Here is a 23,154-nt window from a genome sequence, read left to right on the forward strand (position 1 = left end):
TATTGCAGTTCTTACAACATTCCACTTGCACAAGTATCTAGATAAATATGCACCCAAACCATCACCTGGATTATTTTTATAGATGTATTTACAATTTAATAGCTATACTCATTGCAACTAGCTACATGCAAATTACACCTCAAACATTTTAGCTAGAATCTTGCATGTATAATCTTGTTGTGGTTGTCTACAATAAATGGTTACAACAGTTTGCATAATGAATAGCTAGTGTACTGAATTCATATTATAAATCACTACATGTGTAATGGGGGTACACAGATGAATGGTCCAAGCAGACTTATTTTGGTTGTTCAGAGGAGGGGAGGGAATTAAGACAACTGCTATAATGACAGAACGACAGTATGACGATGAAGTACCTGTGTTATCAGGGGGTGAATCTAGGGGGCTGGTCAAGTATATCCAGGCAATGAACACACACACACACACACACACACACACACACACACACACACACACACACACACACACACACACACACACACACACACACACACACACACACACACACACACACACACACACACACACACACACACACACACACACACACACACACACACGAATCCAGAGCAGTCAACTACCCTAATAGAACAGTCACATTTTGTATTAAAGTTTCTTGGTTTACTTGTACCAGCACAGTAAAAAAACCTGTACTAACATAGTCTAAAATTATATCTCAGTGTGTTTAAACCTAAAATTTTCCTGGGGGTATGCACCCAGATCCTTCAGGATAACAATCCAACAAAATGGCGACTTCTCATAGATCTACACGCATGCGCACACATCGAAAGAATGTACCGTTTCGATTTAAAGCGCCGCATGTGTGTCTGCTGTATGCTTCAAATTTCACATAGTTACGCTCCATGGCCACTTCTAAATTCTTTAGCGTGCTCCTACTGTCATGTCAGCAGAAGCCTATATCAATCAATCATTCAATCAATCAATCAATTCCTGACATACGTTTAAAATTTCAGCTTGAAATCTTTTGGTGAAAATTGTCACCAAATTCAATTTCACAATACATAATTTTCAAAAATGTTCTGGGGGAGCATTTCCTCAGATTTAAGTGTACATGTAACAGAAAAATTTGGAAACTTCAGTGTCACCAAAATTCCTGGAGCTGTCCTTGTGTTATAGAAAATAAAAGTTCATGATCACTATAATAATAGCTACAGGTGTAGGCAACCCATTCATCTGCTATGATATGGCTACAGGGTGTATCAAGTAATAATAACCACTACCTACTGGCCTCAGGCTACTCTGAATATACACACATAGAGTCTTTACACAGTCACGCTGAAGTTAGAATCTAATTTAGCTCTGTTCTGCTATGTAGGCTATCTAGTAACACAAGTGTCCCGAACTGAGGTCTGTACAGTGATTATTGGTAGTATCTGTAATACTGATAGTTTCCGGAGTAGCTTCGGGTCATGCATGTATATTTGAATTAATTTTCAGGATTTTAAAAAATATTTAATAAATTTCTATTTGAGTTTCTTTGAGGGCGTATGCTGTACGTACCGCTACTGTCATGGCCACCAGGGTTAGTGCCGATCTTATTCTCTATGATGTGAATTCCACAGGAAAGGAAATTGGTCGGGGTGCTTATGGGAGAGTGTTTGAAGTGGACTACCAAGGATCACTCTGCGCCGCCAAGGAGATACACGCCTTGTTATTACAATGTTCACAAGATGAAGGCGTCCCTAAAATTACCACTGACTTTCTTAACGAGTGCCAGATTTGGAGTACCATTCGTCACCCATGCGTCGTTCAATTCCTAGGTTTGTTAGCATAGCGTATCATATTGTAATAAAAAAATAAAATAAAAAATTACCCTTGCATATCACTGTGAATATGCCCCGCCTACCCTAGGTGGAGATTGATGGGAAGCTTTAAAATTTACCACCCACCTTGATGGCAATTTTTTGTGCTTCTTACTCAGGGATCACCCTAAAGCCAGCCTCATGGTACCTTCATGGTGCACCTTGGAGGTGTAACCAAGCCCAAAAGTGCCTTCAGTATGACCTGAAATGGTTTTAATAGGTTGCTACAAAAAGACTGATTCAGTGGAATTTTCTACTGACTGCCTGACTGACTGATGCGTTCAGGCAAACGTACCTTGATAACGGCTAAGGTTGTGGGCTTGATTTGACATCACTTCAACCCGACAGGTACCTTTTGACATACCACAGTACGTATCATGCATGCTTCACGGACTTACCTAGGCTGTGTCCTCCTTTGTATCTTTGCTGACAGTGCAAGAAGGTGGTGCTGCATGATAGTTACCTACATTTGTAATGGGAATTGTCCAAGTTTTCCATTGTGACTGAATTGAGTATAGAGGTCCTCATGTACCAAAGCTCACGAAAATTGAGATACGCATTTACATTTTATATAATCTAAGCCCCAGAGCTCCCTAAATGAAAGGGAAAATAAACAAATAAATTAAGTTAAATTTTGAGAACTTGTATTTCACGGTTGCATGGGGCAATCTTGCTCAAATTTGGTATGTGGAGTGCTGAAGGTGGAGGGCATTTGCTGTACAAAAATGATTCCAATTCGAGGAGGGAGCACAGAGTTACGTATGCGTGAAAATCGCGTTCTGTAAATATACTCACGGTGTGGTGTGCTGGCTTTCTTGGCCACACAGCACACTACTGTGTGTCTTTGGATTCTTTAACAATGAAGTGAAAATGCTTTAGATGTACAGGCTATATGTATATTGTATTATTGAAAATTGGGTTTTGAGCAAACAGCATCAAATTATAACATTTCAGTTTATGAAATTGTGTTTACTATTCCATCCATTGATAGCCAATACACATGTAGTGGAGCTGTGCAAAGCTAACAGGTCCACCTGCACAATATTCTACATTCAGCATAACAATAGAGTAGTTACAATCAGTGCCGAAATGTTGGCCATAAAAAACATGAGTTGATCTGGTAGGTATATACCAGTCCAGGATTGTTTACAACTGTTAAAACTATAGTACATACCTTCATACAAAATGATAAATGAGTCAGACCTCCAACCTCATAAAATTTGACAATAAACTTTTAATGGCTTTATTACAGTACATATATCCAAAGAAATTCCATCCCCTGGAAAATGCTGTATACTTACTAATCTTTGAGGTACATAATTTTTGCATGCAGAATAATCATTTTCAGGACATATTTAAGGATCATTCATTTTTCACTCAAGTTACCTACATAGCATAGAGCCAATCCTAATAACTGTTAATTTTCGAGGATGAAAATTATGCAGATAGCCAAACTACCACAAAAATTGTCCCTCAGAAATTTGCGCTTGGCCAGAATCTGGGAGGCTTGCAGATCAAGTCACGATGTATTGCCCCATCAAGGTGTTAGCTACAGTACCACTCAAATGCAAGGGCACCCTTTATTTAGTGAGTTTTTTAATCACTCACACTCTCACGAGACGACATTGCATTTGAGTGGTACATATTTGTACTATTTCAGTGCAGTCGTCAAATCATGTGAGTTTTAGTGTGGACAAGCACGCAAAAAAATTGGAAGTTTCAACTAGGGTAGGGACCATAGCACATCGATAAAAAGTACTGAAACAAGTTGGAGTAGTGCATGATATTAAATTACAGTAAAACAATAAAAAGTGTTATACCCCTACTGTGCTCTTCTTGTGGTATCTTGATTACAGTATGGATATAACACTTCTTATTGTTTCACTGTGATTTAATATTGTGCACTACTCCAGCTTGTTTCAGTACTTTTTATCAATGCGCTATGGTCCCTACTCTAGTTGAAAATTTAATTTTTTGTTAAATGAAATTTTAATCCACGCATACCACATCAAAAGAAATGATGCCATGTAGCCCAGCTGCCAATTATCGTCTAAAAGTGCAGTATCCATTATGCTTCATAAATTGTCAGCAATGTTCAACCCGTTACACAACATTACGAATCAAGAACTGTTGAAAAATACCTCTGCAATCAAAGTAGCCACCATGAACAATACGGACAATTTCTGTTACAAAGGAAAGCCATCACATGCTACCACCAAATCGACACCTTTTGCTGTCAGCCAAGATGAATGGGACACAAAGGAGGACACTGGTAAGTCCATGAAGAATGCATTGTACATACTGCAGTATGCCAAAACTCACCTCTTGGGTCGAAGTGACATCGAACAGTGAAAAAATCAAGCCTGTAGCCTTAGCTGTTATTGAGTTATGCTTGTTTGAAGGCATCAGTCAGGCAGTCAGTCAGTCGATCAGTCAGTAGAAAATTCTGTTTAATAATTTAAAAAAAAATTTCCATAGTGCTCAACGTATTGAAAGCATTTCGGGTTGATCTGAAGGCTTGTTTAAGTTTTACGTAACCAATTCTGCCTCATCATCATCAGGGAAAATTGAGGCTGGTTTTTGGATGATGTTTTTCGTGGCCACGTGTACACCTTTGTGGTCCCTACTATATTACAGTACTATCACACTGTATGATACTTGCTACACAAGTGAAAAAACATCACCCAACTGTATGATGATTATTGTTAGCTAACGATACATGGTTAAAACAACATAACCTACATAGATACTTCCAAGTATCCTGTATTATTATAATTGTGTACAGTGTAATTTTGGATAATGGAATGTTCCGTCCTCATAGGGATCAAAGAAATAAAAGGTAGTGTATTGAGGATTAAATGCCTTCAGGTGCAGATGACTTCCCTTGTAATCATTTCACTACTTTTTATTTCTTTGATCCCTATTCGATTCCTATTTTTTTCTTATACTTTTTTTTTGTAACTTTATTATGACTGGTGAACCCACGTATACTGTGGCAAAATCACGTACCAAGTTTGGTCCAAATCTGATACACAGTCATAGAGCTATGGATGCTTATTTGCATTTAAAAAGGCCAACTTGTTGTCACGCTTACAGGTTAAACCGTTGATGGGAATAACTTAAGAATCAGTATGCGTATAGGTTAACCATCAGTTTCAAAGAAATCACATTGACAGCTATAGAGTTACAAGGCAACAACTGTAAATCTTGGGTCGAAATACTCTAATAGAACAGTCACTGCGGGGGAAAAGGTGCACGAAGAAATGTTCGAAAAATCTTACCAGGGACCTCCATCCAAACACTCAAATTCTTAATCACTGAGCCATTGCTCTCATGCCTGTTCAAATCACTTAATTTCTACTTTATAAATAATAATTCCTAAAATCTATTCAATAGTAAAAGTTCATAATTTCATAGATCTGCCAATGGAAAATTCAGAACATTCTATGTGTGTTCTATTAGAAATCCTTGAAAAGAAAATGTGCGCTCTATTACATTATTACACAAGTAATCAGTAAACTCTGCAATAAATGCTATTGTAACTTCTCTAGTATTCCATCAAATCAAAAGGCCATTTTGGTACCAATCGGTGGGGTAGTACACTAGGATTAAGATCTACTCGTGCTAATCCTCATCATCATAATACTGTAAGTGCTTTGCTAGGAAAACATGCAATGACAACAGGCTGAAAATCGTATTGTAGCAAAAAAAGGTGTAGGATTTGCTTTGTTAAAAATTGAGCAACTGCAACTTACATGTATCACATTTTGCATGAAAAATCGAGATACTCTAATAGAACAGTCACTGCAAAATATAAATCCTGATAGACAAGTGGTACAATCATGCATACATAACTTGGAAGAAATTATGTTGTCATAAAAACACTATTGTAAACGAATACAGGCGCTATAATAACTTTATATAGCCATAGCCTTGAACAAGCAAGCACAAAATTGTAGAGCAATTATTTGTATTAACATGACATTATAATAGTGTTATACTGATAATTGGTATTGGGCCAATATTGGCTACTAGCCGATTAGTCGGTTTTGATTAAATCAAAGCAGATGTTAATCTCCACTGTGCTGTGTAGTATAATGACGTCTGTGGGGGAGGCTAGACATAAGTTATTTGGCATTTTAATTGAGTTATGTGTTGATAGTTTAGTGGTGACTACAAGCCATGCCCATAGTAAACTGTCAGGTTTTAGGCCACATCCAAAGTAAACTGAGGTTTTAGGTTTCTATGTCGTACCAGCCACTTGTCTCAACTGTATAGCAGTACAAAATGTACTGTTTACCATGAGTAACTTTTACTTGTGGTATACATCTAATTTTACATTTTAGCCTAGAATAAACTGTATATTAATACTTGTATCAATACCTATGTCACTAATATGAGTCATTTAATAATGATGAGGATGAGTGTTAGTGTTATTAGTGTATATCGAATCAGTTATCGGTATCAGCTTTAATATCGATTATTGGAATAATAGGCTAATTTGGATATCGGTGCAACACTAATATTATATCCTTTGGCATGGGTAGGTATTTTTCTGTATTGGTAGAGCGCTAGTTTGTCTAATATCAGCATATTAATTGTATCTGTAGATAAGAAGAACAATGATTTGTGTAAAAACAATCAGTTTATGGTTGGCGTTGGGTATTTAAAGTACAAAAAGAAGTGAAATCCATGCAAATGCAGCCAAGCTGTGTATAAAGGATACAGCCTTCAAAAGCCTGGGTGAAAAAAGTTGTGAAAACAAAGGTTGAGGCCATGCAATGATGTAAATTTAATGATGGATAAAACTGTATGATGTTTTCTGTATAATATATGTAGGAGTGTACTATCCTGCAAGAGACCAACATGGATTACCTGTGATAGTAATGGAAAAGATGCGATGTAGTCTGAAGAATCTGTTAGAAAATTACCCTGACATTCCTCTAAATGTAAAACTATCCATACTTGATGAGGTGTGCCTTGGATTGAGGTATCTCCACAGTAGGAACCCCCAGATTATCCATCGTGACCTTACCCCCAATAACATTTTACTGGGAGACCGACTAGAAGCCAAGATTACTGACTTAGGTGTTGCTAAAGTGCTGCAGACTGGAAATAGAAAGACAATGACCAAAGTTCCTGGGACACCAGATTTCATGCCTCCTGAGGCACATTCAAAACAACCAGTATATGGTACTCCATTGGATGTATTTTCCTACGGTGGAGTCATCCTCAGTGTGATTACCCAGCAGTGGCCTGATCCGAGTGACCAGGCACAGTTCAATAATGAAACTGACAAATGGGAGATGGTATCAGAGGCAAGAAGGCGTAAGAAGTATCTTGACATGTTGACTGGAACTGCTGAAGACTTGAAAGCATTAGTAACATTGTGTTTGAGTGACAATCCTAAGAAACGCCCTCCAATAACACAAGTTTCTGTAGAAATTAAAAAAGTGAAGGATTCATGTAGTCAGTGCACTGGCCATGATGGGCTAAGTCCTATTGTATGGTGGGCTGATGTTTCATCATCACAACAGGTTTGTGGCTAACACCACATGCAGATACTTACAGTAACTGTAGTCTTATATGCTATTGCTTATCACTGTTGTACCAACAGCTTATACGTAGCTATACACACTCTTCCTAAAGGGTACAAAATCTGAATGATTTAATACCATAAAGTATATAGTAATACTGTATACTAGGGATCACAAACGTTTCTTTTTTCCTGAAAAAAATCTAAAGAACCAGCCTTGTATTTCCTTCACAACAGCTATCTTGACAGTATTGGCTAAACTGCTTTCGACAACTTTCTATGGAATTTAAATTTTTTTTCTATTGAATTTCCTACTGACTAGCTAACTGACTCAATAATTCCTTCAACCAAGCATAAATTGACTGGTTAACGCTATAGAGTAATTGCAAAATTATTAATTTAAAAATGAAGTAGGATTCCAGCAGTAAAAAGCAGTGAAACAAGAGATGAAGGCAGTTATGATGGAAAAACTACTTGGCAAGTTGGCCTTGTAGCAATGTGGGAAGATCCTTTAATTGGCATGTTTTTACCATCCTTTCAGTGCCAAAGTAGGGATTTTCATACATTGCTACACAGTGTAGTTTGCTACAATGCCAAGTAGCACCATATAGGTGCCATTATCTCTTGTTTCATTACACTGTACTTTTTATTGCTGGAACCCTACCTCATTATTGTTGACTGTGACCATCTCAGCCAAAACCCGCCTAGTTCACACAAGCATAGAAAAATAAAGTTTTAAAAAACATAAAATTATGCATGCTACAAAGAAAAAAATACACAAGGTTTAATCAAGTCATTACTCAGAGAAGCAATACTGAAATCGATTAAAACTATACACCATCTTATTTGCCAGCTCATGGAGAGTTCGAACATTTTTGTCTCATTTGTGTAGTCCCAACAGTATGCATGTCATGTGCGTTTGTTTACAATGTGATAAATGTAAGCAAGATTGTTGTCATTTCTTTATTAAAACTGCCTTCATATGTATATGCACAAGTGACTACAGGGCTAACACTATATCTTGCCAATCCATGGTGAACATTTTAATCCAAATCTGAATGCTGTTGGCTAATGCAAATGGAGGTTATGTCTGTGAATGTGAGCATCTGTAGTTTATTTCCAGTATAATTGCTTTACAAATCAATTGCTATTGTCTAGCCATGTGGTAGTGACTGCTGTATTAGAGTATCTCGATCTTGCTACAGTACTACACAGTAGATTAAGCTAAGGGGCATGGTACATCACCTTACTTTCTATGGAACTAGGTCATTGAGGGGTGTGGTCTCAGTACTGGAGGTGTGATAGCATGTTCTGATCGTTTAAGAGAACGTGGTCCATTGCAATCATTTATTGTCCCAGCTTAGCTGGTACCCGATACTACTACAAAAACACTACAGTCTGTTGAGTGCCTCAAATAGTTTTATGGCATTTGAAAATGCTCCTTTAAGGAAGGTGTTGATACAAAAGATTATCGCCTTGGTATGGTTTCCTGGCATGAAGAAGATGACCATTTAATTGAAGATACAAGGAATAACAGCACGCAGAAGGCAGACATTCGTTGGAGTCACAAAAGGCACATCCCACCCATGAGTCTGTTGTTGTGGCATAAAATGGTGGTTGCATGCTCCTTCGTCTGGCGCAGGCTGACAGATGAAAATATGGGTTTTGACTGCTTTTTAAATTCTATATCCAGCCGCCTGTAAGTGTTTTCTTGTTAAAACACTGTATTTGAGGTTGAATGGAGTAAGACTATTTCATAAAGGTGATTTTTGTCCCGTATGATACTTCTATGATGGTTTTTAGATGTGGCATTTTTAATGGCACGCATCACTTAGACTCACTTTATTGGGATCCCTACTAAACAGTACTACTTTATTGTTTGATAGACTTGATTTCTTCACTGTTTAATGTTGCTTAGGCCCAAAATGTGTCTTTCATCTATAGCTACTGTACACTGCATGCATCATGCATGGACTAACCATTGTCCTCCTTTGTGTCCAATTTCTTTCTTCACTTTGCGTAGGTGTTGAATTGTGGGTAGCTGATCAGTGCCTTCTTGTTATGAGTGTAATGTTGTGTAATGGGTGGAACATTGAGTGAAATGGCCACATTGCTTTTCAGTGTTTGATACTGTACGTAGTTAGGGCACCCGTCAAATGCAAAATTATATCTGGGACCATTTTACCTTTTGATCCAGTATGTGTGCAGCCATAAATTATGTTATACAATGAAAAATTTAAGTGGGGATCGATGTAATAAAAAAAATGAGGGTGGCTACATCTGCAGATGTATACAGTATACTAATGTACAGTAATCATAGCAGAACTTTCCCCAGAAAAATAAAGTAGAGCAGTAAAACTGTTAGATTGCTACTAACATCAAATCAATTTGTACATTCTTTTTACCAAATCAAAAGAATTATGAGTAAAGTAGAGCAGTGCTGCACTGCTCTGCCACTCTATAGGAAAGCCCCTGCATAGAATTTGTGTGTTGACACTTGTCCTCAACTTGTGTCAATTAAGATATTCTAGTCCTACTGTAAAGACACATGGTAGTGTGTTGTGTGGCCAACAATTCCAACACCATACTGTGTATATATTAACAGGAAGAAAGAAAATGTGATTTTCACACATGCATATATCTCCATGATTCCTTTTCCAAAACATACCATTTTACATTATAGTTACATAGAGCAGGCCACACACTAAAACTTCATTAACTTCCTGCAGCCAAAAGTTTTTTTTTTCTGAAGGGATTTATGGAGACCGAGTTTCATTCTTCTGCTTTTTGCACACTTTGCAAAAGTTGTTATAAAAACTATAACTCAATTGCCTTGAAAGTGAATTTACATGCTAAGTTTGCTCTGATAAATGTTATAGACATTTAGTTGCATGAAAAGAGTCACAGTTAAAGGGTGTGGGAATTATATTCTCGTTCACACAGACCCATTCTCTGGGGTGGAGCTTATTGGTTAAAGATCATAAGCGCCCCCTCTGAACGGGTCTGGTGAAGTGCCTATACCTTTTTTGTCCAAGAAATCGCCAACTCTGGCAAGTGATAAGTGGTGTTTAACAACTACACAAGACATTACAAGACATGATGGTTAAACAATAAGCATCATCATTTATGGCTTTGCAGCACATACTACAGTGGAACCTCACTTATCCTGGCAGTCTGGTACATATGTACTACCGTCTGTATCTCACAAATGTCCTTAACTAAGAATCAAGCAAAAGTGACTAAAGGTAATGTTGTATTGCTATCAGTTAGTGCTATGCAGTTTAGTGGGCAGAGGGGAAAATCACTACAAAACATTCATGGTCACTTCCCTAAGTTGTAAAAATGCGTTATAACCTAGCAACCAAGTGGTAGTTATATTAGTAGAATAAACAAGCTTCCAAACAGGTAAGCAACAACCTGTAGGCTCCTTCCTTGTGCTATCATCTAAACCAAACTTCATTATGTGTCTATAAACTACAAGCCACATGACTGATTTGAGTTGTCCAGACAGTGGAGGTATCTGGACAATGGAGGTGCCTGGACAATAGAGGTCCGGATAAGGGAGGTTCCACTGTGTACTAAAACAAAGCTCACTTCAAATCATCACCTGTAGTTGTTAAACACCGATTATCACTCGCCAGAGTTGGCGATTTATCACAAAAAAGATATAGGAATTTTACTAGACCCTTTTAGAGGGGGCGCTTGTAGTCTCTAATCGATAAGCACCACCCCAGGGAATAGGTCTGCGAAGATGAAACTATGGGAATTATTTGAATATTGGTGTATATACCATCATAGCAATGCCTTTTAATGGTTTAAAAATCAAAGGAATAACAGCTACAGTGTTACAAAACAAAAATCACAGGTCAAAATACTCTAATAGAACAGTCATCATGGGGTGTAAAAATTGCATGAAAAAATGTTGCCAGAGTTCAAACCAGTGGCCTTCACAACTAAGATCTAATTTCTTAACCACTGAGCTACTGCTATTGAGGCTGTTCACTTTCTACCTTATAAATGAAAGTTCTAGCTGAAGTGTAGAAGTTTATAATTATTTCATAGATCTACCAATGGAAATTCTAGAATTGTGCATTGCATTAGAAGTCTTAAAAATATGTGCGCTTCATTACAGTACTACAGTAATATTATAGTCAAATACAACATGCATTACAATACAATTATAATTCTGTCTTCAATAATCATCATTGTCTGTGTAGATAAGAAGAAATGTGGGTAAAACAAACAACAAATCCAGCCAATAGCTGGTTTTGAGGGTTATAAAGAGTAAAATTCATGAGGCTTTCAAAAGCCCAGGTGAAAAAAAAAAGTTTTGAAATCAAAGGTAGTGACCAAGCAATGGCTGCAATGATGTTAATGCTAATATTGCATGGTTTTAATGGCCACGTATACATCATCCATTAATGGATGGTTTGGTAATCATTATGTATAGACCTGCTTTGCAAATCTGATCACAATTAATAGTACCATTGTATTGTACAGATCACCCAAATGAATGATGAACTTAAGGGAAGAGTTGATATTCTGGAAACTGAAAATAGTGAATTAAAGGCAAAAGTTGATCATCTGAATTTGGAGGTTAATGATCTTAGAATAGAGAATAATGGTTTGAAGATCGAAAACACACAACTTAAAACTGAGAATGAACATATAAAGGTTAGTAATTACATGCACTATTTAGTTACATTTAATTGTGTCACGCCTTCAGATAGTACAACATGTTTTCTAGAACATGTGAACACTGTATGAGGGTTCCAATATACATCTGCTAAAGTTAAGTAGCTTCACTTCCATTTGCTCCTTGCGTAGGTAAAACATGGTCAGTTTACAATATCCGTAATACATACGTAGTGGTTAGCTTATTACATTTCATAACTGTATAATGAGCAAATGCATGCTGTAAGGTAAATGGATTAATTGTGTGCATAAAGCTAGTCATTATTATATGTGTTGGGATACCCATCAGTTATGAGTAATAGCACTCCTTTGGTTATTATAATGTATGACATACATAATTTTTAAGTTTTATCTTTGTTTTCAGGATGATATATATAATACTGTGAAGCCCCTTAAAACACCCTTAAATGTAGACACTTTGAGAGTGATCTAGATTTTTTCGGTTTATACATACTTTTATACACTTTGCATTAAGGTGGCGCTGAATCGATTAAGTCCAGCCGCACAAAACAATTTGTTTCAAACCACGTGCTTAATGAGCTATTTTAGGGTGGCCCAAAACTTCGCTAGTGTACAACTTTATCTGATAGCCTGTGATACTTTAGTTTAGCATACAATAAGGACTCTGAGTCTGTGACTTTGTGCTGCAAACAATCTTAAGGTGGCGCTGAACCGATTAAGGGCAGCCACACAAAGTTAATTGTACAGTATGTTTGTGGTAATGCGCGAACAAACGTGGAAATCCATAGACCACAGCGAAACGTCTCAGTGGACTAACAGAACAAGCTCTGTCAGACCACCCAACTACTTTTGTTGATACAACTAATGTTACTCACACTTTAAAACTATTAGCTTGTCACAACTCTGGTTAATTCACTGGCGAACAGCACCAGCTGCCATCGTGTGATTACTGTTATACGGACTGTGCCCTGATTAGCCACACCGTCTCCTTTCTCACTAAATAACTTCAAAATTATACACCACAGACCATCAAAATTTGGTATAGGCATTGGTATAGGCATTGGGTAAGTGATACTCTACAATAGTATGCTTCGAATTTTTGCGATTCGGGTTTGATTGTATTCCACATAAAATGCATATTTCTGCCTGTATAGATATTCTATATACTGCCTTTAGATATATATGGCTCTCTGCAGCATTTGCTAATGGAAAGGTTTGGGTAGGTTCAGACATCCAAGCACATGATTCACTCTCTCACAATTGCGTGCATGATAGAATAATAATAATTATTGTTGAAACTGGAAAATTTTGAAATTTGAATGATGCGAGATTGACTGAGAGCATTTTCAATGGACATTGTGTACCTGAATTAGGTATACCGGTACTGTTAATACTACACAAGTAAATGAACAAGCCTTTTAAACAGACCGATACACTTCATTGTATGTATAGGTGCAGGCAGATTTGGCCATAACAGAACCAATTTTTATGCTTACACTGAATGTTCTATTAGAGTAGTTAGGTGACTGCTCTATTAGAGTATCTCGATCTTGTACACCTCCAATGCTGATCTGGGTCCCTGTTGCATAACTTTTAGCATAAATCCACTGATAATGCCTTGGAAAGATGTTTATAAGGTGGGTTTATGAGTATTTGTATTATTAATAATTATGCTAAGACAAAATTTCATTATAATCCTCAGCATATTGATCAAGTAAAGCCTAAAAGTGAAGGGGGGGCTTCAGCCCCCAAAGCCCACCCCCTAGATCCGCCCCTGCATGCTTAAGTTGAATGGAAAAAGGGTTTACTTGCAGTTTGCATGCAGTTTATAGAAAGAATTCGAGCGAGTTTTGTTCTACACCCTCACATTTAACATGCTGTATACATTAAATGACAGCAGTTAGAAGCTTCATTTAAAGTATGACGATTCTTAGAGAATGAGCACTTTGTTTGATGCAAAATCCACACTGATATATGCAGTGGTAGGTGAGATAATTGTAGAAAGAATTTGAGCGAGTTTTGCTCAACTCCCTGCAGTTAGAAGCTTCATTTAAAAGTAAGACAGTTCTTAGAGAATGAGGACTTTATTTGATGCAAAATCCACACTGATACATGCAGTGGTAGGCGAGATAATCATTGGACGCCAAAAGAATGCAAGACAGACAGACGGCTTTTCAGCTTCATATATACAGATTACATACTATGCTGTTCTAATAGGTCTTTTTTTTTTGTAATAATGGGCACAAAATAATATCGAATTAATAATTATTGTAATTTCGTATTTTGTAATTGGTGAATTATTTTGTGATTCTCTCTATGCACTGGTATGGAAGCACTGTATTCAAGCAAACCACATATTACACACAGAAGTATCTTCTCAGCCATTTTATAATTTGTTTATCATGTTTTTTCTGCAACTTCTCTCTACAAAGCTTCTAAGCTGCTTTCAGTTTCTTGTGTATTTAGGAGACACACCCCTCAACTCGAAGAAATGCACTTTTCCTAGTAGCCTATAAGGCCTGCTACGGTGTTTTTCAACCACTAAACACCTGAAGAGCCCAATGGGAAGGTAGTTCATTTATAATTTTGCTGTGGCAGTTTTGCTAAAACTATGTGGTTGAGAATCTCGATATAAAATGGTCCCATTCACAGAATGTAGCACTGAGTCACATACGTGTCTGTGTTAATTTTAAACTGGTACATATGTTGAACTGCTTGAAGTAGCTGTATGTGAATAATACTGCTTGATCTTTAAATGTGCACATTGATTATTCAAGCTTATGTTGCAGATTGATCTGATGAAAGATAAGCCACCACCCATACCCCCTCGGTCTAATCCAAAGGTAATATAGTCCTAAGTTTATAATCTGTATTATTGATACTACATGTATGCATTATGATGTAATCAGTCTAACAAGAGTATAGGCCATATTAGAGCTAAAACGAATATTCTAAATGCTAATGAAACTAATAATTTTAAAAGTAAGGAATATTCTAAATGTACGCATTGAGCTCACAAATACTTGAAATGTTCCATAGGTTTGCATACACAAATAAATTGCTACAGTGGTGCTTATCTGTTGATACAACTCTTATAAGTATTATTATTTTGGAAGAGAATGTCAAAACATTTCATAAAGTTTTAAAATCTATTACTTTACCATTGTGATTACCATATAGCGAAAAATTTTGGTGAATTGATCATCGACAGAAATTGGCGAATAATATTTTGGCGAATGCATAACATTACTCAAGTTTGCTCACACAATTTTAATCTGGCAGCGTTGGTGACCAAACTTTGCAATGTCTACAGACGAAATACTACAGTTTGACAATGCCTCTCATTCAATTCAATGTGCTCTTCTTACGTAAATAGCTAGTTGTAACAAAAATAATGTGCATTAACTCGCTAAGTCAGTAATCAAGACTGGCCGTGAATGCATGTGGCAAGGCATGTGCATGGGCAGCTGAATTGCCCATCTGCCTGAGCTATTAGTCTAAAACCATAATGTATTCAATGGGATACTTGTGGAAGACTAACCACTCACCGCTGTAACAATATTCCCTTTTAGAAAAAAAAATGGCAAGTAAAATTTTGGCGAGTCCATGCATACTCGCCAAATTCACCAAATATTTTCTCCCACCAAAATTTTCTGATACACAGTATATGCCTATAGAATATCAAATCTGCTCCAACAGCATTCTAATACTTGATTTAGAATGAATAACGAAATATTTGAATGGTTTGTTTTAGCCCTAGGTCATATTACGCAGAACAAAATAAAGACTAGGAACTGACAAGATGAATTCCTAGCATTATATATGATTTGCTTGAAGTTGCTTTCAGTAGGGGTAATGTGTGTACAATAAACTTACCTTTGTCCTCATTTTGTACCATTATTTTTGCTTGCATTGAAAGATTTTGATTCACAGTAGTGCATCATTGACTTTGTTTACTGCCTATCATGCAAGAATAAAAATCACTCGTAATTTTTGCACCACACCACCAACAGTTTAAAGTGAGTAGATTAAAGCTGTATTGTTCTCTGTCTATAAGGTAGCATAACAGGGCAGAGCATAGCTGACCACTAAGTTATATTTTGTTGTTATGTGTAATTAGTTAAGGGGCACAGAATTAGTCATACAATTATAGCCTTGTGTATCTGGTGCGGTTCTTTTCCGTGATGTGGTGTTATAAAAGTTTACTATATAATGATGAATTATGTTGCAAAAAGTCAACAAACAAGTGTAAGAAAAAATAGGAATTTTACTAGCTAGTATACAATAACAATGGGATCACCACCTGAAGTGTACAATTAATCCTTACTGGTTTGTTGCTGATTATATGGGCTAAAATTAGGAACCTCGGGAATGATCCACTCATATTATTGTAATGATCCATACTACGTAGCTTGTATAATTCCTAATAGTTATAACGGAATTTTCTAGTGACTGACTGACTACTGATGCCTTCAGACAAGCGTAACCCGATAACAGCTAAGGCAACGTCGCTTTGGCCTGAGGGTGCCTTTTGGCATACCACAGTACGTACAATGCATTCTTCATGGACTTACCACTGTCCTCCTTTGTGTCCTATTCATCATTGCTGACAGTGAAAAGTGTCGATTTGGCAGTAGCACGTGATGGCTTCCCTTTGTAATGGAAATCATCCGTATTTTTCATAGTGGCTATTTTGGTTGCAGAGGTACTTTTCGAACAGTTGTTGATTCGTACTGCTGTGTAATGGGTTGAACATAGCTGACAACAGATACTTCACTTTTCAGACAATAATTGATATAGCTGGGGCATGTGGTGCCATTTCAGATGTGGTATGTGTTGGTTCACCAGTCATAATAATTATTTACAAAAAAAGTTAACAAACAAGTACAAAAAAATTTTTTTGAGTTTTCAACTTGAGTAGGGACCATAGCACATCGATAAAAAGTACTGAAACAAACTGGAGTAGTGCACAATATTAAATCACAGTAAAGCAATAAGAAGTGTTATATATATCCACACAAAAACAGCCAAGCTGTGAAAAAATGGTGCGGCCTTAAAAAGCCTGGGTGAAAAAAGTTGTGAAATCAAAGGTGGTGGCCAAGAAATGGCTGCAATGATGTTAAATTTAATAATGGCTGTGTGCATTGTTAATTTATTAGCATTGACATCATTGCAGCCATTTCTTGGCCGCCACCTTTGATTTCACAACTTTTTTCACCCAGGCTTTTTAAGGCCGCACCATTTTTTCACAGCTTGGCTGTTTTTGTGTGGATTTCACTCCTTTTTGTACTTTATAAGGCCCAAAAACCAGCCTATGGCTGACTTTGAGGTTTGTTTTTACTCACATTTCTTCTTTTCTATGTAGATACAATGATGATTATTGAAGACAGACTTATAAATGTATTTCATTGCATGATTTAATTCAATATTTGATAATATTATTGTAATACTCTAATAGAGTGCACATTTTTTTTGAGGACTTCTAATAGAACATACATAGAATGTTCTAGAACAATCTAGTACTTCTATTGGTAGATCTATGAAATTACAAACGTTTGATTATAAGCAGATTTCAACTAGAAATTTCATTTATAAGCAGAAATTAAGTGAGGTGATCAGCCAAGGTAGCAGTGGTTCAGTGGTTAAGGATGCAGGTGTTAGGTATGGAGGTCCCTGGTTCGAACTCTGGTATGTTTTTTTTGTTTTTTTTTACATATTTTGTGCACCTTTTTTACCCCGTGGTGACTGCCCTATTAGAGTATCTGGATCCCACGATTTTATACTTGCTTAGTTTTTGCTTTATAACTTTGTCGCTGTAACTCTATTGCTATTTGAACTATCAAAAGGCACTGCTATGATGATCAGCCTATCTACACACCAATTTTCAAGTTATTTCTATACTTGGTTTACCCTGTAGCCGTGACAGAAGTTTGATCTTTTTTTACGTGAATAAATGCTCATAACTCCTTGAATGTTACTCAGATTCACAGCAAACTTGGTACGTGAATCCACTGTTATACGTTCTTCATTTGTGCCAAAGATCGAGGCAATTGAGTTACACGTTTGCATTTTATAGCAATTTTTGCAAAGTGTGCGAAAAGAAATCGAAGCCCCCGCAGCCCCCGTACGGCATAAGAAGAAAAAAACAAAGAAATTAAAATGAAATTTTGAACGCCCATATCTCGCAAATGGCTGTTGTAAATTTAATCAAATTTGCTGTGTGGCGTACCCTACCTGGGGGACAGCTATAATGCAAAAATGGTGTGCTTTGGAGAAGAGGCCATGGAGCTATACACGCATGAAAAAGCTGTTTTCTTTCTTCCTGTAAATATACTCATGGTGTGGTCACTGGCTTTCTTGGCCGCATGACACACTACCGTGTGTCTTGATATCCCTACTGTGTAATTCCGTTATGGTATCTTGGAGCACAGTAGGCATGTAAAACTTCTTATTGTTTTACTGTGATTTAATATTGTGCACTACTCCAGCTTGTTTCAGTACTTTTTATCAATGTGCTATTCCAAAACAAAATTTTTGTGTACTTGTATGCATTAGATAACCCCACTGTGAAGTATTTAGTTGGTTGCTTATCCTACATTAAAGTATTGTTCAATTTTGTTATATAGAAACAACTGTTTAATGGACCAATGAACATCAAATGGAGGCAAGGAGTTTCTGCACCAGTTGATCGTGCATATAGTACTGCTGTTTTTCATAAAGGGAAAGTTTATGTTGGAGGTGGTGTAGAGCCTAATGGGTACCCATCTGGGAGGATAGATATATACAACCCTACTGACGGCAGATGGAATCGTTCACCAATCAGCACTTCTTGTTTCTACTTTGCGATGACTACCCTTAACAACCAGTTGATTGTTGCTGGAGGACTGTCTAACTACAAGCCAATCAAACAAATATTTATACTAGAAAGAGATCAGCTAAAGGAGTACATCCAGATGATTACGCCAAGATGTGATGCTTCAGCTGCTGGTTATCAGGGAGTACTGATAATAGCTGGAGGTAGAGATGACCAAGGAAGAGCACTAGATTCCACTGAACTGTATGACTCTGTCTTTCAGCAGTGGTACAAAACTGGTCCTTTACCACTACCACACTGCATGCTACAGTCAGTTATAGTGGACAACACTTTATATTTGCTTGTGGGTTTTAATCAGAATGATAGTCCTTCCCCAGCTGTATTTACTGCTCCACTGAATACTCTACCCAATCACCAGTTGGCCTGGAGTTCCCATCAGGATACTCCACGGTGTCGCTCAGCTCCTGTCAGTATGCAAGGAAGATATTTACTAACAGTAGGAGGAATTGCCATGACTAAAAATGTAGCCACTAGTGACATCCACGTGTTCAACAGAAATCGCCATGTATGGGAAGAAATAGGACACATCCCATCAGCTAGAAGTGGCCCAGCTGTAGTTAGTGTAGATGATGACACAATAATTGTAGTAGGTGGAATAAATGACAAGGAACGCTTTACAAATACTGTATGGATTGGGTCATGTGAACCATTGTAAATTTGAACTTTGATTAATTGCATGCACTTACTAATATTTTATTTTCTAGCCTCAGTTTGAGGTTTAATGCACATTAGTTCACTGAATGACTGCACACATTTATTATGTACTAATGTATGTATCAGCACAGTGGTTTCCTTGAATAAAATGAAAGTATTTTTTTTGTCTTATGGAGGTATGTATATACGTAGTTACTACCCAAATGGCACACTGTCTCTAATAGAGCTAATTGCTACATTATTCTTTATAATTGGTTATGAGGAGGACAATATTTGGGTAGCTAATTGCACTGTTGAGGATGGATAGATGTGATGATTTCTACACTTTCTCTTAAGTATATATATAGTCAATTTAGTGCAAATTACAGAAAATGATGTGGATGTTCAGTTAACTATGTACGATCCTCACATTTTATTCATCATGGCAAATTAAACACTCAACGTAAAGTCCGTAATTCGATTTATTTTCGTGCAAAAAAACTTTCGTGTGGTAAAAATATTTTTGTATGATTTACGTGAATGAATAGAGTAGTTCAATCTTGCATAAAAATTTTCGTACAAAAATTATTTTACAATGAAATAAAGCAAATTACGGTAGCTTACTTATATGCATAACGTAATTATTATTTGGCAGTGGTTACTGAACCGAAAGTCGGTTCAATAAGCCGGGCTCGCTATTGAACCGACAGTAAAACTTAGACAAAAAAAAAGGGTCACTAAACGAAAAAAACAACAACACAAAACTCAAACTGGGCTCGAACTCTGGAACTATAAGCAGTGGGCTTACCACTGTGCTACCGCTGCTAACTACGCACTATATAGCTACTCCTACTTTCTACCTTATAAACGCTACTCACGTAGTAGTCTCACTATAAGGCCACTCCAAATAAATTCTCTGTTTCCCGTCCTGGACTCAGGCATATTTGCATGCGGGCGGGCGGACCATTTCCATTATTTCATTATAGGGTTGGCTGCTTTTCAAGCCATTATTTGCCTAGCACAACCATAAACAGCTGTATAAAGAATGCTTAAGCTTGTTCCTTCCTTTTAAGTTTCAAAAATAGCACAAACGTGAAGTTTGTGCTGAGTTGATAGCAGTGCTGACACGTGAGCTGACACAGTTTCAAGATGGCTTTTACTGAGCCTGTCAGTATGCAATAATAACCGGAAAATAATGGAAGAATACAGAATAATGGAATATTTAGAGTTGACAGTAACCAGATGCGGGCGGTGGATGGGAAACAGAGAATTTATTTGGAGTGGCCTAATACAGTAAGAAGAACGTAACCTAACGATGAAGAAGAAACCAAAGCTGAACGTGAACCTAACCCTAACGTTACTTTTCGCGTCCCCTAAAGTCGAATGTTCGGGAAAACTACTAGACACGAAAATAAAAAAACCTTTCGGTTCAGTAACCACTTCCTTATTATTTTGTGCATTATGATTCTCATTCAAACACAAAAGTTAATATTGTCCCATATTCTACAGTAAATATGATGAGTGTAGTCTTTAATACCATTGTGTTCCTCATGTCACTTATGAGTTATAGACTATAGGCTGGCACCTCTCCTAGCTGGAATCAACACATTATACATTACTAGTACTGAGCATGAGTCTACTGACATTCAAACAAAGCCAATTCAATCAGAGGTTTCCTTCAGAAGCATAATATTATTAGTTGATGGTGCATGTTTAATAGTTATACCATAGCCACAAGGGATTTGCCTGATATATCAGGCAAATCCTGAGTGGCCATGGTATAAGTAATATATACCACTCTGGCATGCTCACCTAATAGGTGAAGGAAGACAAACCTGCATTCACCACATTACTTTTATACAGAGGTTTGCAAAAATCGATTGTGGGTTTAAATTGTGGGCACAAAAAAGAAATGATTGTGGGTTTCACTGGTTGTAGTGATACCATTTTAAACCAAATAACCACTTTGTGGATGAATAAAGTTACCTAAGGTGCTAAAATAAACACTTAGACATATAGGTTATGAATATTTGAGGTATCTTTTCTTGCAGTTGAATGTACTCTGTAGAAAAACAATCCCCACATTGTAAAAATGATTATTTAGTGATGCTTAGTAACTGAACTATGCAATGCTGACTCACTCAATTCTTTTTACTTCACAACAATGCCCCTAACTAAATCAACATGTTTAACTCAAACCCACAATGCAAAACTTTAAGCAACTCTAATTCAAACCCACAATGCAAAACTTTAAGCATCTCTATATAAATAATCAAAGGGAACTGATGCTTTGTAGCTGCCTCAGCATCAAAGGCAGTTGTGGTCAGGGCTATATCATGATATTGCCCTTATCACAGGGCGATATTCCCTAACCACAGGGCGATATCTAGATATTTCCCTGTGGTCAGGGCAATATGTGATATATAACCCTGTAGTTTCCATTGATCTGAGGTGTCAAAGTGGTATATATATGTATATGTACCACTCTGCGTGGGCAGTTCAAAGGCACCGCCAGTGCCATAATTTGTATATTGCACTGCTGCAGACCGCAGCGAGTGCATTATAACTTATAACGCACTGGTTGCAGTTTTTTAGACCACAACGAGTGCATTATAAGTTATAATGCACCGACCGCAGTGCAATATACAGATATTGCACTGGCTGCGGTTTTATGCAGCATAGCACAAGTGCCGGTGGCGAAGACCACTACGACACCTCACCTAATAGGTGGAAGAACACTTCACAGATCACTCGAATTCTTTTATAGCCTGACATGTAAAGGTCGATTGTGGGCCATAACGTCACCAATATGTATAATGTTTACAAGCAGCCAATGGCGATCGAAAAAGCCAACACTGGTGGCCACAACTCTAGTCTACATATATATAAACGTACTTATACACCTTACTAGTCTGGTGCCATCTTAGCCCAGATTAAACTGTAGTCCACTTCGACAATGACTCAATAAAACAAATATATTCTAAATAATACTAACCTTTACGTTCGATTGTGGTAACCAGTTTTGTCATGCCACCAGATTCGAGTTTAGCCAGTGTGAATAGTAAGAATTAGACTAGTATCGTTTAGTAGTTATAGGTTTTGTTTACTTAAAACATCTATTTAGCTACTTTTTTTCGCTCGAGAGAATCACTATGGCGATTAGTCTGGCGCTTAGTCTATATGGCAATTGAGTGATCATGCTGGCATGTTGAGCACTACATAATGAGAGTCGAACAGCGAATGCAGGTTAGTGATATAACCCATAGCGTACTAGCTTTCAATATCTCAGGTGGCTGCAGTACTGCAGGGGGAACGTCATCGCAACGTCCGGCTTGGTTACCCACAATCGATGTTAGAAACCTGGCCTTTATAAGTGTTACAGCTGTCTTGTGAGACTCTCCCCACCTATTAGGTGAGTGGTACATAACAGTTATACAACGTGCACTCGTGCTCTGCCTGTATAAACGCACTTGCCTTCGGGCCTAACGGCCCTCAGGCGTGTGCGTTTATATCAGGCAGAGCACTCGCGGCCGTTGTATAACTATATAATACGAGTTATTCTTAATACACCTCATGTATCACTCCACCTACATATACAGGTGTATAACATA

General features: G+C 37.3%; 1 protein-coding gene across 1 annotated transcript; it reads left to right on the forward strand.

The window, feature by feature from the left end:
• The first annotated feature begins 1,508 nt into the window (after positions 1 to 1,508).
• On the forward strand, positions 1,509 to 19,731 carry LOC136238986 (uncharacterized). Its single transcript, XM_066029712.1, has 5 exons — positions 1,509 to 1,802; positions 6,684 to 7,381; positions 11,881 to 12,054; positions 14,826 to 14,879; positions 18,663 to 19,731. Exons 1-5 carry the CDS (start codon positions 1,553 to 1,555, stop codon positions 19,563 to 19,565), a joined length of 2,079 nt encoding a protein of 692 aa, XP_065885784.1. The 5' UTR covers positions 1,509 to 1,552; the 3' UTR covers positions 19,566 to 19,731.
• The last annotated feature ends 3,423 nt before the right edge of the window (positions 19,732 to 23,154 follow it).

This window comes from Dysidea avara, chromosome 11 (assembly GCF_963678975.1).
Source record: "Dysidea avara chromosome 11, odDysAvar1.4, whole genome shotgun sequence".
Lineage (NCBI taxonomy): Eukaryota > Metazoa > Porifera > Demospongiae > Dictyoceratida > Dysideidae > Dysidea > Dysidea avara.